This window comes from Salvelinus fontinalis, chromosome 5 (assembly GCF_029448725.1).
Source record: "Salvelinus fontinalis isolate EN_2023a chromosome 5, ASM2944872v1, whole genome shotgun sequence".
Classification (NCBI taxonomy): Eukaryota; Metazoa; Chordata; class Actinopteri; order Salmoniformes; family Salmonidae; genus Salvelinus; species Salvelinus fontinalis.
In genome coordinates, this window is record NC_074669.1 from 48,628,247 (window position 1) to 48,645,560 (window position 17,314).

The 17,314-nt window shown below is 44.7% G+C and overlaps 1 protein-coding gene across 5 annotated transcripts in view; it reads right to left on the minus strand.

The window, feature by feature from the left end:
• The window catches only part of acsl1a (acyl-CoA synthetase long chain family member 1a), a 55,866-nt gene that overhangs the window by 27,772 nt on the left and 10,780 nt on the right, over positions 1–17,314 (minus strand). For all 5 annotated transcript variants that reach the window (XM_055923746.1, XM_055923745.1, XM_055923749.1 and 2 more), the window contains one exon: positions 3,028–3,229. In XM_055923746.1, coding sequence (XP_055779721.1) covers positions 3,028–3,229 — 202 coding nt within the window. The remainder of the gene's footprint in view (positions 1–3,027; positions 3,230–17,314) is intronic.

Genomic DNA, 17,314 nt, shown 5'->3' on the forward strand with positions numbered 1-17,314 from the left:
CAGTTACATTACTGTCCTACTAGAGCTGGCCCGGCCAACTAAGTGCTGTTATTGTCAAGTGGAAATTTCTAGGAGCAACAACGGCTCAGCCGCGAAGGACACACAAGCTCGCAGAATGGGACCGGCGAATGCTGAGGCGCAAAAGAAATCATCTGTCCTCGGTTGCATACCTCACTATCAAGTTCCAAACTGCTTCTGGAAGCAACACCAGCACAAGAACTGTTTGTTGGTAGCTTCATGAAATGGGTTTCCATGGCCGAGCAGTCGCACACAAGCCTAAGATCACCATGCGCAATGCCAAGCGTCGGCTGGAGTGGTGTAAGCTCACCACATTTGACTCTGGAGCAGTGGAAACGCGTTCTCTGGAGTGATGAATCACTCATCTGGCAGTCTGACGGACAAATCTGGGTTCGGCGTATGCCAGGAGACCGCTACTTGCCCGAATGCAGAGTGCCAACTGTAAAGTTTGGTGGAGGAGGAATAATGGTCTGGGGCTGTTTTTCATGGTTTGGGCCTGGCCCCTTACTTCCAGTGAAGGGAAATATTAATGCTACAGCATACAATGACATTCTAGACGATTCTGTGCTTCCAACTTTGTGGCAACAGTTGGGGAAGACCCTTTCCCGTTTCAGCATGACAATGCCCCAGTGCACAAAGCGTGCTCCATACTGAAACGGTTTGTCGAGATTGGTGTGGAAGAACTTGATTGGCCTGCACAGAGCCCTGACCTCAACCCCATCAAACACCTTCGAGATGAATTGGAATGCCGACTGCGAGTCGGGCCTAATCTCCCAATATCAGTGCCCAACCTCACTAATGCTCGTGGCTGAATGGAAGCAAGTCCCCGCAGCAATGTTCCAAGATCTAGTGGAAATTCTTCCCAGAAGAATGGAGACTAAGGGGAGACCAACTCCATATTTATGCCCATGATTTTGCAATGAAATGTTCAACAAGGTGTCCACATACTTTTGGTTACGTAGTGCATTTCAAAAATCAGTATACTCTTTTTTTTCCCTTCTTTAAATGTTTTATTTAGTTAAATAAAAGGTTAAGGAACACAAGTATTTGTTTTGATTAATGTGGGTGGGGCAACTGTACAGTGTGTACGTCAAAAACTACTCTATCAATACCTGCTCCTCAATCATTTCCCTCCAAGGACCCAAAATTTGCCCAGATACTTTGGCACATTTTTTTTGTATTTCTTCTTTGGGCCCCCATTAACCAAATTAGCATAGTTCTACGCAAAACATATATTTACAAATGTCCACGGGTTTAAGATGGACCAGTCCATCTGGCATTTGTCTTAACTGCCCTATGGCCAATACGTTTCTGTAGCCGTCAACCACAGAGCAAAAACAAATACTCTACTAAACTGCCATGTGCTCTGTGAAGTTGGCCACAGATGCACTAGACAAAACACCAAGCCTGCTTTTCATTGCAAAAAGTTGTTTCCTACCCTAGCTCACTCTCCCTTTGATGATCTGAAATGACTAAATAAAGCTAGGGTAAAGCTAGTGTAACCTAGACTACCTGGGGTGGCTGAGGTTAGAGAAACTGGTCACCTTCCACTCACAGTGAATGAGTGAGAGTGAAGGGGGGCAGAGAAGAGGCAAGTTGTAGCTGGGTGAAGTGGAGTGAACAAGGACAGAGGGGGGTGAGTGAGGGGTGGCTAATTCTCTGGAATGGAACACAGCCTAGATGGTTGTCATGGTGACAAAGAGGCCCATGCTGACAGGCCCAGTTACATTATTGTGGTCTCTCTGATTCCCCGCTCTGGGTGAAGTTTCCTCAAGGTACAGATCTAGGATCTGCTTTCTCTCACCCAATCCTAACCTTAAACATTTGTAGGGAAAATGCTAAACTGACCCAAGATCAGTGTCTAGAGTGTAACTCCACCCTACTCTGGTCCTCCTGTGACCAGCTTTGAGAACTGTATATCATTAGGGTTTGAGTATGTGTGTTCAAACCACTGCTACATCTTCTCAAACAAGACAAAGACAGACTTTTTACCTTTTCAAACTTCACTTAGAAAAACAGGCAGCAGATGCTAGAAGAGAAGACTGCCTCCACCCCAGTATTTACCATTAGTAATGAATCATGATATGAGTATGTGTCTGCATAATGACTTTGTATTGTACGTTGAATAGAGGGCTGGCTGAGAAAACAAAGACACAAGTGTTTTCCATTACACCACACAATTCTATTACACATTTTCATCGTCTTCGACACACACACAAAAAAACAGATGAGGACTGTAGGAATGCAGTGCTGGCACAGCAAAGAACTTCGTGTTTACGTAGGCCAGAGCAGGAACAGCTTTCTCAAGTCCTCCCACTGCCAACACCGGGGTGTGTGCGCTCACTCACACACACCCATTAATCTCACTTCTTAAGCAAGATAAATACAGGGACTTACTTGGTATCCAATTGAATTGGGGGAGTCCCTTAAGATGCTTCAATCTGTACACACAATCAGTGACTCACTCAAATGTAAATAGTCTTGGACTACATGCTTAGACAAGCACACTTGTTGTCTGGCCTCCTACTCTGTTATTGGGATATAATATTTTGAAAGTAGAAAGAGAAAAATCAGGTCCAACACTTCAAAATGTTGGTAATAAAATAAACCTGTGCCGACAGAGACCAAAGGCTACAGTATTAAAAATACATGGGACACATTGTCCAAAGCACCCATATTAACTGTCTGAACTTTTGAACCGCCTTAAACCAAGTTAACATTACAACACTCTTTAGAAATGTGCACAATAATAACTTCCTGTGGACAAGTACAATGCCATACAGTAATGAAGGCTGATGCATCTATAGACAGTTGTCTTTTGTCACGTGTAACCTTTTTTTGTTGACAAATCCAGCCATTATTTCCTCATCACTTCCTCCTATGCTGTTACACAAGTTGTCTCAGAAACGAAGGAAACCTATGCTCTTTGGACTTGTGCTGGAACATTAAAAAAGGGGCAAACTGGGATTTGAACATAAAGAAATAAAAGTAACGAAAACTTTCCCTTACCACCATGGCCACTGACTGCATGTTGAGGTCGCAGGGCGGCTTGAGGGCCTTGGGCCGCGTGGCGTACCAGTAGGTGGTGAGGGCGGCAAGGGCACCCACACCCATCAGCATGTTGGTGGGCAGGCTGTACATGTACTGGCGCACATCCTCCATCTCTGGGATCCGCAGCTGTCTCAGGAGCTCCTGGGCCTGCATCTTCTCTCTGTTGTAGAGAGAGAGGAGAACAAACATTTAGTATAACACATATCAGTAGTCTTTGAAAAGTTACATTTCCATCTCCCCTAGCACCTAACTACCTCCTCAATATGTAAAGACATGAAAGAACTGCATAGGGGAAAGCAATAATAGCCAAAGGAGGACTAGTGCCCGGTTCCATTCGCCGACCCCGCACACTGAGGACTGAGCATATTTAAGGTGACATGTTTTACTGCAATGAGCTTTGGTTGAGGGTGGAGCTACATTTATTACCAACATTGTTTGTACCCATCTTATCCCCTTGGTTCTAGTTACATTATAGTAGGTACTACTGAAATTGGTTGGTCCCATTACTCTCAAAATGGCTTCCTTTCCTTTGCCTGCACTCACCTATAATAAGTAGACGGCTTAAAGCGACAGTAATAGTAGGCTTCCTTCATCGCATACAATCTCAGCCGGCTGTGACAGAGCCTGGACTTGAAGTAGGATCTCTAGTGGCACAGCTACAGTAGCACTGCAGTGCCTTAGACAACTTTGTCACTTGGGAGGCCTCATAGCTCCTTGTATTATATTATTTTCCCCATCACCATACACTTGACTTGCAAACATAATGAACGCCTTAGGGGAGTCAAACTGACACTCAAAACATTCCACAAACCAATCCTGGACACAGGTTTCCGTCATGATATCAGGACACCCGCACATGGCACATCTCATTTTAGTGAGGAAGTAAGACGTGGTGACATTTCCTGTTTGGAGTGCTTTGATAGTGAGCTCACTGGAATCCCCTCTTCCCTGCACACCAGGCCAGAGCCCTGTATAAACACTTCCTTGAAGTCAGCATGAATCTCATGATCCAGCACGGTTTAATTGATCCAAGCAAAGGGGGTGGATTGATAGTCCAGGGTATAAGGCAACATGTGACAACTGTGTGGGTACTTTCTACAGCAGGGATTGTCAACAATAATCAGCCGCGGGCCGATTGTTTCTTGAGCGGCTGGTCGGGGTGCCGGAGCATAAAAACAAAATAATTTGTAGACTGCAAATTGACCACAAGAAGCACAAACAGATATATTTCACTAAAACATCTATAACGCATGGGAATAATTGGGAACATATTTCCTAAATTAAAATTGATTTCCTGGTGTTGTTAACAGTCTTATGTCCAACAATGAAAATACAAAAAGTATAATTTTTTTAACAGTATTACCAGTATTAAGGAAGAAGGAAGCAGTTTATAGTACAAGGCCCTGAGGCTCTAGTCACTCACTCTCCACATGGAGACCAGTGTGACCGTCATAGGTCACAGTCTGTGAAGGACAGTCACCTCACAACATGTTCAATGTCAACAGCTCTGTCAATACAACAACATTCAGCCAAACTGAAAGTTGCATTACTTTTCTATTTTACTTTACCATTAAGTTGACTGAGAACACATTCTCATTTACAGCAACGACCTGGGGAATAGCTACAGGGGAGAGGGATAAATGAGCCAATTGTAAGCTGTGGATGATTAGGGGGCCATGATGGTATGAAGGCCAGATTGGTAATTTCGCCAGGACACCGGGGTTAACACCCCTACTCTTATGATAAGTGTCATGGGATCTATAGTGACCACAGAGTCAGGACATCCGTTTAACAACCCATCTGAAAGACAGCACCCTACACAGGGCAATGTCCCCAATCACTGTCCTGGGGGATTGGGATATTTTTTTTAGACCAGAGGAAAGGGTGCCTCCTACTGGCCCTCCAACACCAATTCCAGCAGCATCTGGTCTCCCATCCAGGGCCTGACCAGGACCAACCCTGCTTAGCTTCAGAAGCAAGCCATTTTGATCCTATACAACACCATAAACCAACACCTTTTAGCATTAAAACCGTGAAGGGTCTTTAAAACTAAAAAGACGACTACACTTCTACTCTCATTTCCCTTCAATTGTGACAGAATATTTTTGATGATTCTGTTTGTTCTTAAAAAGCACTTCTTTGCAGGACAGAGGTTTGTTACCATTGGGAAACTGCACTACAGTCTCAAAGGTGCTTCATCCTGTCTTGGCACAATTACAGAGATCAGAGTGAGAGGTAGAGAGAAACAGGAAAGAGTGAATAGGTTACCCTATGCTCTTTGCCCCTAGACTGCCTGCCACTATTGATGACTGAGAATGGTTAGTTACACAGGGAGATGGCTCAATTTTGACTTCCAAGAACGGTGGCAGTCACATTTTAGCCTAAGAACATATTCAAAATATGATTTTGGCTTTGTTCACATTTCTGTCAGAGAAAAAATAAAATAAAATGATATTCACATTGTGACAATCATTGAAAAATAGCCACAAAAAAAAGGGAGATAGACTAACTGCTCTGCATCAGTAGAGGTACCTTTACCTTGTATCCCTGAAGTAGTAGCAATTGCTCCCAGAGGGGACTGAGCTACAGTAGACCTCTTAGTTCTCACAACTATGAATAACAGTTTCCAGGCTAAAGTAACCCCCCCTTTCAAAACAGCAGGCGCATGAGGCGCTGACCCTCTTCTGAGCAACTCATTGGCGTTCCGCTCAAGGAGGCAGTCATTGAAAAGCGTGTGCCGGTCTGTGTTAGGACCACGAATAGGGCTGTGACTGCCATGGAAGTTTTGAAGTGACCATCGTTATAAAAAATCTGTTTTTTAAATGAAATACATTCTCCTCTCCTTCAATCCTGACTGCATGTGCTGCTGCTTCAGGGGCGGGGTATTGTCTAAGCAACCAACTTACTTTTTTGGAGAAATGTCCTCTGGTCTTATGAAACACAAATAGAACTGTTTGGCAATAACGACCATCGTTATGTTTGGAGGGAAAAGCCCTGATCTCAATCCTATAGAAAATTTGTGGGCAGAACTGAAAAAGCGTGTGCGAGCAAGGATACCTACAAACATGACTCCGTTACACCAGCTCTGTCATGAGGAATGAGCCAAAATTCACCCAACTTATTGTGGGAAGCTTGTGGAAGGCTACCCGAAACGTTTGACCCAAGTTAAACAATTTAAAGGCAATGCTATCAAAGACTAATTGAGTGTACTTAAACTTCTGACCCATAGGGAATGTGACGAAATAAATAAAAGCTCAAATAAATCACTACTATTATTCTGACATTTCACATTCTTAAAATAAAAGTGGTGATCCTAACAGACCTAAAACAGGGAATTTTTACTAGGATTAAATGTCAGAAATTGGGAAAAACTGAGTTGAAATGTATTTGGCTAAGGTGTATGTAAACTTCGACTAATATAAATTCTAAAATGAATGTATTAAAACATTTTTATTTTCATGATGTATTCATCCATTATCGTCGGTTACATGATTATAGAATTACCGTGCCAGCCCTAACCACAAAAGCCTCAATAGATCCCAAACATAGTAATTGAAGATGTAGTCCAGGATGTGAATGTTGTTAATGGCAGAGCCATCACATCTGAAACATGTTAATGAAGAAAAATCTAATCTCACGTAAACAGGCCCCGGGTATACCATTCGCGGGAATAGCTGGTAGCATGACGCACACACACTGCCAGGGACATTAGAGATTATAACAAGGAAGAGATACAGAGGGTAAATGTTGCTGTTTTTACTGAACAACCTCCAGATATGGAAAACTGCTTAGGTCAAACAAAATGGTGGAATTCTTAAGACTAGGGTAACTTCCACAGCCGAATGCTCGCTATACTTAAAACCATTGCCATTTCCCTCTCAGTCCCCCTCTTATCTTTGTTTCCATACCAACCTGCCCACTCTCCTAAGTGTGTGGTATGTGCATACAAGCGTCTGTGTATGCATGTATACCACACACACACGTAAGACGCATGTGTGCGCGCCTCAGTCAGCTGGCCGGGGAGAGCAGGGAAAAGGGACATGCCACAGGCATCACATGGCTTGGCTGTGACTCGTTTCCAGGCTAAAGGTAACCCTCCACTGCTTCTCCCCCTCCAGCCAGCCCCTCCATAATTGGCCTGGGAGGATGATGGGCCAATGGCAGCGCTCACCCACCAGTCACCCCACTCAGACAGAAAACTGAAGACATTGGAAAAAACTGAGGGGGGGGGGGGGTCACAATCCAGCTGGTCTGTTTGACCGCAGAACGCACAGAATACAGTGCTGTCAACAGCTAGAAAACGGTATGTGGTTCAGTCATTTCAAGTCAAGTGCATGAGTCAGACGATCTAGGTTTATACAGAAACATTCTTGCAGATCTCCTGGATATGATGTGTGATGTTAATAAAATATGGAGTATAACTTACTAGCTACTTTTACTTATGAAAACGAACATAGAAGAGGGGTTAACCTGAGCCATGTTCAAAGTATAAAATTGTAAAATTCAGGTTGTTAAATGGTAGGCTACTTGTTGGTGCCCTGCACAAGTTTTGAATACAATGCAACAAAGTATTCATACAGGATAACTGTAGGGGATTGACAAGAGAAGGATCAACTATACTGTACAAAAATATAAAACACAACATGTAAAGTGTTAGTCCCATGTTTCATGAGCTGAATTAAAAGATCCCAGAATTGTTCCATGCGCAAAGCTTTAATTTCTCTAAAATTTTGCACACAAATTTAAATCCCTGTTACTGAGCAGCCTTTGCCAAGATAATCCCTCCATCTCGCAGGTGCGGAATATCAAGATGCTGATTAAACAGCATAATCATTACACAGCACCTTGTGCTGGGGACAATAAGATGTGCAGTTTTGTCACAACACAATGCCACAGATGTGTCAAATTGAGGGAGCGTGCAATTGGCATGCTGACTGCAGGAATGTTCACCAGAGCTGTTGCCAGAGAATTCAATGTTCATTTCTCTACCATAAGATGCCTCCGTAATTTTTTTACCCCCTTTTTCGTCATAGCCAATTGGTAGTTACAGTCTTGTCCGTATGGGAGTTGCAGCGATGGGACACTGGAAAGGTGAAGGTCGAGAGCTGTGCGTTCCCCGAAACACAACCCCGCCAGCCACACCAATGTGTCGGAGGAAATACCGTACACCTTGCAACCGTGTCAGCGTGCATGCGCCGGGCCCGCCACAGGAGTCGCTAAAGCACGATGTGACAAGGACATCCCGGCCGGCCAAACCCTCCCTAACCCGGACGACACTGGAGCAATTACACGTCACCTCATGGATCTCCCAATCACGGCTGGCTGCAACACAGCCCAGCCTCAAAAACCGCGTGTAACCAGGCCAGCCACACCACATCTGGCTTCTTCACCTGTGGGATCATCTGAGACCAGCCACTCGGACAGCTGACAAACTGGGTTTTCACAAAATAATTTCTACACAAAATGTCAGAAACCGTCTCAGGGAAGCTCATGTGAGTGCTCATCGTCCTCACCAGGGTCTCGACCTGACTGTTACGACGCCGAAGAACAGACTGCGATGGCCACTGGCATGCTGGAGAAGTGTGCTCTTCACAGTTTAATACCGGTTTCAACTGTACCTGGCAGATAGCATGTATGTCGTCAAGTGGGCAAGCAGTTTGCTGATGTCAACGTTGTGAACAGAGTGTCCCATGGTGTTGGTATGGGCAGGCATAAGCTACGAGATCATGAGGCCCATTGTTGTGCCATTCATTCGCCACAATCACCTCATGTTTCAACATAATGCATGGCCCCATGTTGCAAGAATCTGTACACAAATCCAGGAAGCTGAAAATGTCCTGTACGACAGCATGTTCAAGTTCCTGCCAATATCCAGCAACAGTTTATTTTTTACCTTTTTCTCCCTGATTTTGTGATAGCAAATTGGTAGTTACAGTCTTGTCCCGTCGCTGCAACTCCCCTATGGACTCGGGGAAGGCGAAGGTCGATAGCCATGAGTCCTCCGAAACAACCCTGCCAAGCCGCACTGCTTCTTGACACACTGCTCGCTTAACCTGGATGCCAGGCGCACCAACGTGACGGAGGAAACATTGCAGACAAAGTCAGCTTGCAGGCACCTGACCCTCCACAAGGAGTCACTAGAGCGCGAGGGGACAAGGAAATCCTGGCCGGCCAAACCCTCCCCTAAACCGGACGACACTGGGCCAATTGTGTCCCGCCTCATGAACCTCCAGGTCACGGGCGGCAGTGACACAGCCTGGGATCAAACTCAGGTCTGTAGTGACGCCTCAAGCACTGCGATGCAGCGCCTTATTCAGCTTCGCTACTCGGGAGGCCCAAACATCCAGCAACTTCGCACAGCCATTGAAGGAGTGGGACAACATTCCACAGGCCACAATAAACAGCCTGATCAACTCTATGCGAAGGAGAGGTGTCACACTGCATGAGGCAAATGGTGGTCACACCAGATACTGACTGGTTTTCTGATTATCATTATATTTTTTATGTATCTGTGACAAACAGATGCATATCTGTATTCCCAGTGATGTGAAATCCATAGATCAGGGCCTAATGAATTTATTTCAATTGACTGATTTCCTTATACAAAATTTAACTCTGACATCTTTGAAATTGTTGCATTTATATTTTTGTTCAGTGTAGCTTAGTTTGGCTGTAGACAATGGCTTCCCCTTGTCATAAAAGCTATGAGTTTGCTATAACGTACACAATTCAGGGAAAGCTCTATCTAGAAACTCTAGAAAAACACGGGGCAGTGAAGCCAGATGACGTCACCAATGAGACCAGGACTAAGATGATAGATCGATAAGTAAATATGCTTGATGATCTGTATATATAAAAAGAAAGGAGAAAGTGTAACTTCACATATCTGAAAAGGAGATTGAAGACTTGAAATGGTAACACTTCCTATGAAGCAACAATGAGCGCCTATATCATGCATTGTGGTGCATTATGCAGTGTATAATACAAAAATGCTTATAATGCATTAAAGAGATGGAAATGTACAGTATGTCTTACTAAAAAAGAAAATAAAAATATTGAACAGTTTACCTCAAGTGTTTCCATCTCACACCCAGTCACAAACAAAGACACAAATAGCATTTAAAAGGAAAGTCTCCATTGAACATGATTAGGTCCAGGAATGAGCTTATTCTGAACCAAGTCAACTCCCCTACCCCTGAGACAGACCAATAGACAGGTACCACACCAGGGTTCAAATATATAAAAAATTTTGAGCATTTGATTGAGTCTACCTGGAGTGCCAGATGGGGCGGGATTTTAAGTTTTGGGACTTTTCTACTGGTTTATCGAACCAGACAGGCTCAACGGCACAGAAATTGTTTAATTATTTGAAACCCAGGTCTGAAAAGGCACGCAAACAAGACACTCCAGTCTATTCAGATTGAGTGTTAGACTTCAAGGAAGTGAAAGCCCCAGAGATTGTCAGCTTGACAACTGGGATCTGTATTAAGCACACTAGCCCAAGTACTGAAGCCTGGCTTTTAAACCTTTCCCACTCCTAAGCCTGTTCCAGATACAACCGATAGCCCCTACCCAATCTTAGGCCTGCTTCAAATACAATGCCTAGCCCATTCCAAGGCCTGGTCCAGAAACACATCCTCTAAAGCTAAAGTCAAGGGAATTCTTTAGAAGACTAGGGATTTAAACTGCTATAGGTGTATGAAAGCAGCGTGCTAGCTCAGTTTCAATTGTTTACAGTTAGAAATGCCCAGAGGGCTTACACTGTCACAATACCAGCAACTCCACTTCTAGATGTACAGTGTATTCATTGAAGTGGGACTTTCTGAACCTGGCAATTGCAGACAAATCTAATTCAAATAGAGCTCACTTTGAGAAAGAACATCCAGGAAGATGCAATTCTGTAACGTTGCACCTTCCTGAAAAGCCCCTCTTGAATCCACCTTGAATTCTCAGGACCAAAGCCAACAGGCTTCCAGTCTGTGATGTGAAAATTCCCATAAATTGGAGAAAATCAGCAGCACCATCCCTGTAGCATATTGATTCTCTCCTGAATTAGCACAGTATGGATACTCTAGCCTAGTGCAACAACCTTTGGCATACAGAAAAACCCCTCAACCGCCATGCACTATTCAGTTATTGAATAGGCTGTGTGTGCGTGCGTGTTGTGATTTGTTAAGCGCTGATGCCTCATTGATAATTCAACAGCATTAGCTACAAATAGCTCTGGAGGATGTTGTAGTAAAGGGGCAGGGGGATCGTTATTCTATACATACAAAGTTGTTAACATACGAGACGCACACACACGTTGGGGGAAGCGTAATAGATTTATTTCACTGCAAGGGAGCAGGGAGGTCAATCTAGACTAGTGTGACTGAGGTGACTAGTTGTGGAATGAGTGTAGGGGGTGGGGAGGTGGAGGTAACTGCAAAGTGATCCATCCTTCTATAATTAGCCCTGCACGGACACAGCCTCATCTTTCACCCTCAATCCCCACTCCGCTTTGGACACAAAAGTGACTTTGATGGGGAGAGCAGCATTCATGAGGACAGCAGGTGACCCGAGAGGAAATCAAATGTGCTGGGTCACGACCACACTGTACAGGGTCATAGAGAGATGGGACATTGGGGAGGGGTGAATGTGAGGGAAGGTTGTCCGCACTGCAGGCATGGCTCGGTGACTGCAGCCTCCCGGTCAACAGGACCGAAAGACAGTAGTCTGCTAAAATGGCTTCAAAACTAGCCATAGCCCGGTCCCAGATCTGTTTTTTTATTTTTTTTATTTATTTTACCAGGTAAGTTGACTGAGAACACGTTCTCATTTGCAGCAACGACCTGGGGAATAGTTACAGGGGAGAGGAGGGGGATGAATGAGCCAATTGTAAACTGGGGATTATTAGGTGACCATGATGGTTTGAGGGCCAGATTGGGAATTTAGCCAGGACACCGGGGTTAACACCCCTACTCTTACGATAAGTGCCATGGGATCTTTAATGACCTCAGAGAGTCAGGACACCCGTTTAACGTCCCATCCGAAAGACGGCACCCTACACAGGGCAGTGTCCCCAATCACTGCCCTGGGGCATTGGGATATTTTATTAGACCAGAGGAAAGAGTGCCTCCTACTGGCCCTCCAACACCACTTCCAGCAGCATCTGGTCTCCCATCCAGGGACTGACCAGGACCAACCCTGCTTAGCTTCAGAAGCAAGCCAGCAGTGGTATGCAGGGTGGTATGCTGCTGGCTGCTGCTGTTTGTGCCATCTTGCCAACTCCTATGGTCATTCTCACACCTAACTGTAGCCATATAGCACAAACAGATGTGGGACCAGGCTTTCCTAACTGGCCAAGTTTCCATGAGGCTCCCACCAACACACTGCAGATTCAACCACAGATAGTAGAATCCCTTTATTTGCCAAGACCCATCACGCCCATTTACAAACAAAACCAGGGTCAGCACTTTTAATTGGAAATTATATTTACAGATTGCACCTAAGAATCTGAGTCTGGGCTATGAATCCTAAAAACATGGTAGAGGACAATTTCAAAGTCATACTTTATAAAATCAGACCCAAACCTAGTTCAATTTCAAACTGCATGTGCGTTTGTCAAAAAGCCATTAATAACCATGATCCATAAGAGAATAGCTCTGTACGCATCTCTCTACATGTAGCATCAAACACAAAGCGCCAAACCTGCTGTCTTAACATTCAAATAAAATGTAGGGGTGCAAAGGTTTAGTAAATCCATGCTTCACGGTTCGGTTCATACCTCGGTTCAAAAAGACTTCATGTTACAGGATAAATTGTCATCCAGTGGTGAAGAACCATTAGGCCTAAACCCCAAATGTTATATTTATAAAGCACATTCATACATATTTTTATATCAACAGTTCGTTACAGCACTCCGATCCCACTGTGGCTATACATTATCATCTTTTTTTTTTTAGGGACTATTGATTTTCTTCGCAAACAATTTAAAATCACCACGCTTTCACACCGAAATGCTACAAACGCAAAACAATTTGGACTAATATCCATTTAGCATCTAACTATCAATGGAAAGCATTAAACACCTTTAATCTCCTCAGCTTTAGCCCATTTAGCCGTTTACAGAGACAGAGGTAAGCAGGTAAGCTCTAAAATTCCACTCAACGGAATAGGGTTCTCGCCAATGACGCGCTAATACCTTACAGCTCACCCCTGCCCGAGTGCCGATTTCCTGTTTGACCAGGCCGTGGTCAGAGCCTTGGTAGAAGTGTTGTGTAAATAAAAGCTCACACTTGCTGTGGCCTGAGGGCTTTGGCCGTTAGTAACCCCCGCCAAAGACGAGCGGAGCAGGCGGGTCGCGGTGGAGAGGCAGTGCACCCTTGGCCCTGTTCCACAGAGTGGTGTGAGAAGGGAGGGAGAGAGAACAGGAGAGAGAGAGCTCCGTAATCTGAAGTGGAAAATGCTAGATTCTCATGTGAGAGATGCCGAACATTCGAGACGAAAGAGAGAGGACCAAGAGTTTTTTTTCTCCACGCCACAAGCCTCCATTTCCAGATTAACTTGAATGCTGTCATTGTACTTCAAAGCTGACAGGACAAGAATCCTCCACATGAAAATCACAAGTTTGTAAACTAGAGCAATCGGTCTGTGTGCATCGCAGCAAATTAAATCAAATGTTATGTCACATGCGCCGAATACAACAGATGTAGACCTTACAGTGAAAGGCTTACTTACAAGCCCTTACCCAACAACGCCGTTCAAGAAAACATCTAAAAATAAGACATAAGAATAACTAATTATTAAAGAGCAGCAGTAAATAACAATAGCGGTGCTATATACAGGGGGAACCGGTACAGAGTCAATGTGCGGGGGCACCGGTGTCAAGGTAATATGTGCATGTAGGCAGGGCAATATGGCCAAAATCTCATATCACGATATAGGTAATTTCATATCCCGATAACGATACATATTACGATATTGCACATTCTGTAAATTCAATGAATAAATAGTTGATATAAAATTACCACATGTAAAGGCCTACTTCTTACTACCTTTTGAATTCTACTCAACATGTAAAAAGGTACTTTCTCATATTTGATTCTTTCTCCTTTTATTTAGAACCTTGGTGCAAATTTTCAATTAAGCATGGAACAGAATACGAATGTATAAAAATCTGCAAATAAAATATATATATATATATATATATATACACACTTTTTTTAGGGGGGGGGGGGGCTTGCCTGTTTTGTGTGTTATTTTGGCATTAATGTGTCACATATCAATTTGGATTTGGTACATTGGGTCGGGTGTTAGCGCCAATTCACGAAACCCCCGTTTCTCGACGTGTAAATTGGGGCCATGACTTTGCAGATGTAAGTTGTAACGGCAGCTGTTCTCATTCCATCTTCGTGATTCTTTGCCATAGGGTGTGCCGTGGGCAACAGAGTTGGGAGGTTTGTGTTGAGCACTCGACTGTACTTTTGTGGGTCTCATCCGTAGACTCTCTCCGTACTGTTTCACATGAATCTTGCGTAGGTGGTAAAAGATGTTAGCGGTGTTTGAGCCCGTTGTTGATACCGGCATGAGGAATATTTTGCAGAGGACGGTTTTCTGGTCCGTGTCAGACTTCACACCCAAACCACGTCCATCTGACCAAAGTAGCCGCTCTTTTTGGTACGAGCTCTGTGTCGCCGTACTCTGTGTCACATTCACTCTCCGTGTTTTTTTGTGAAAGAATGCAAAGGGTAGTCCAATTGACAAAAAATATTGCTGTAAAGTGTGATTTACAACAACGAAATAAACGATAGAGCATAATATGATACCATAGACATTTTATCGTCACACGATAAATATATATATTATATAGTCATATCACCCAGCCCTACGTGTAGATATTCACTTTAAGACTATGCATAGATAATAACAGCGATAATAATAGCAGCAGCATTCCAGAGGTGGGGGGGTGCAAATAGTCTGGCTGGCCATTTGATTAGTTGTTCAGGAGTCTTACGGCTTGGGGGTAGAAGCTATTTAGGAGCCTCTTGGACCTGGCGCTCCGTTACCGCTTCCCATGCAGTACCAGAGAGAACAGTTAATGACTAGGGTGGCTGGAGTTTGACAATTTTTAGGGCCTTCCTCTGACACAGCCTGGTGCAGAGGTCCTGGATGGCAGGAAGCTTGGCCCCGGTGATGTACTGGTCCTACGCACTACCCTCTGGAGTGCCTTGCAGTCGGAGGCCGAGCAGTTGCCATACCAGGCAGTGATGCAACCAGTCAGGATGCTCTAGAACCTTTTGAGGATCTGAGGAATCATGCCAAATCTTTTCAGTCTCCTGATGTGGATTAGGTTTTGTCGTACCCTCTTCACAACTGTCTTTGCTTGGACCATGTTAGTTTGTTGGTGACGTGGATGCCAAGGAACTTGAAGCGCTCAATCTGCTCCACTACAGCCCCGTCGATGAGAATGGGGGCGGGCTCGGTCCTCCTTTTCCTGTAGTTCACAATCATCTCCATTGTCTTGATCACGTTGAGGGAGAGGTTGTTGCCCTTGCACCACACGGTCAGGTCTCTGACCTCCTCCCTAAAGGCTGTCTCATCGTTGTCGGCGATCAGGCCTACCACTGTTGTCATCAGAAAACGTAATGATAGTGTTGGAGTTGTGCCTGGCCGTGCAGTCATGAGTGAACAGGGAGTACAGGAGGGGACTGAGCACGCACCCCTGAAGGGCCCCCGTGCTGAGGATCAGCTTGGCGGATGTGTTGTTACCTTCCCTTACCACCTTGGGGCAGCCTGTCAGGAAGTCCAGGATCCAGTTGCAGAGGGAGGTGTTTAGTCCTGAGGTCCTTAGTTTAGTGATGAGCTTTGAGGGCACTATGGTGTTGAACGCTGCGATGTAGTCAATGAATTAGCATTCTCACATAAGTGTTCCGTTTGTCCAGGTGTGAAACAGCAGTGTGGAGTGCAATACAGACTGCATCATCTGTGGATCTGCTCGTGCGGTATGCAAATTGGAGTGGTTCTAGGGTTTCTGGAATAATGATGTTGATTTGAGCCATGACCAGCCATTCAAAGCATTTCATAGCTACTGACGTGAGTGCTATGATTTGGTAGTCATTTAGGCAGGTTACCTTAGTGTTCTTGGGCACTGGGACAATGGTGGTCTGCTTGACGTTAGTATTACAGACTCAGACAGGGAGAGGTTGAAAATGTCAGTGAAGAGACTTGCCAGGTTGGTCAGTGCATGCTCAGAGTACACGTCCTGGTAATCTGTCTGACCCTGCGGCCTTGTGAATGTTGACTTGTTTAAAAGGTCTTACTCACATCGGCTGTGGAGAGCGTGATCACACAGTCATCCGGAACAGCTGCTCTCATGCATGTTTCCGTGTTACTTGCCTCGAAGCGAGCATATTTAACTCATCTGGTAGGCTCGTGTCACTGGGCAGCTCTCGGCTCCATTTCCTTTTGTAGTCTGTAATAGTTTGCAGGCCCTGCCACATCCGACGAGTGTCGGAGCGGCAGCTCTACCCTTTAGCTCAGTGCGAATGTTGCCTGTAATCCATGGCTTCTGGTTGGGGTACGTACGGTCACTGTGGGGACAACGTCATCGATGTAATTATTGATAAAGCCAGTGACTGATGTGGTGTACTCCTCAATGCCATCAGAAGAATCGAGGGAGAGCTTGGAACACGTCTCTGTGTTTACATAAATGCATAGGCCCCTGCCCAGTGTCTTACCAGAGGCTGCTGTTCTGTCGAGAGTGTGTATAACCCGCCAGCTGTATGTTCTTAATGTCGTCGTTCCGCCACGACTCGATGAAACATAAGATATTACCGTTTTTTTTATGTCCCGTTGGTAGGATAAACATGCTTTCAGCTTGTCCCATTTATTTTCCAGCAATTGAATGTTAGCTAGCAGGATGGAAGGCAAAGGCAGATTAGCCACTCTTCGCCTGATCCGCACAAGGCACCCTGATCTCTTTCTGTGAAATCTGTGTTTCCTTCTCCAGCGAATAACGGGGATCTGGGCCTGGTGTCTGTATTATATCCTTCCCCTCCGACTCATTGAAGAAGAACTCTTGGTCCAGTTTGAGGTGAGCCATCGCAGTTCTGATTTCCAGAAGCTATTTTCAGTCATAAGAGACGGTAGCAGCAACACTATGTACAAAACAAGATACGAACAATGCAAAAAAACTAACAAAATAGCATGGTTGGTTAAGACCCGTGTTACTGACAGGCAATTCCACGGTAACGGCATTGCAACT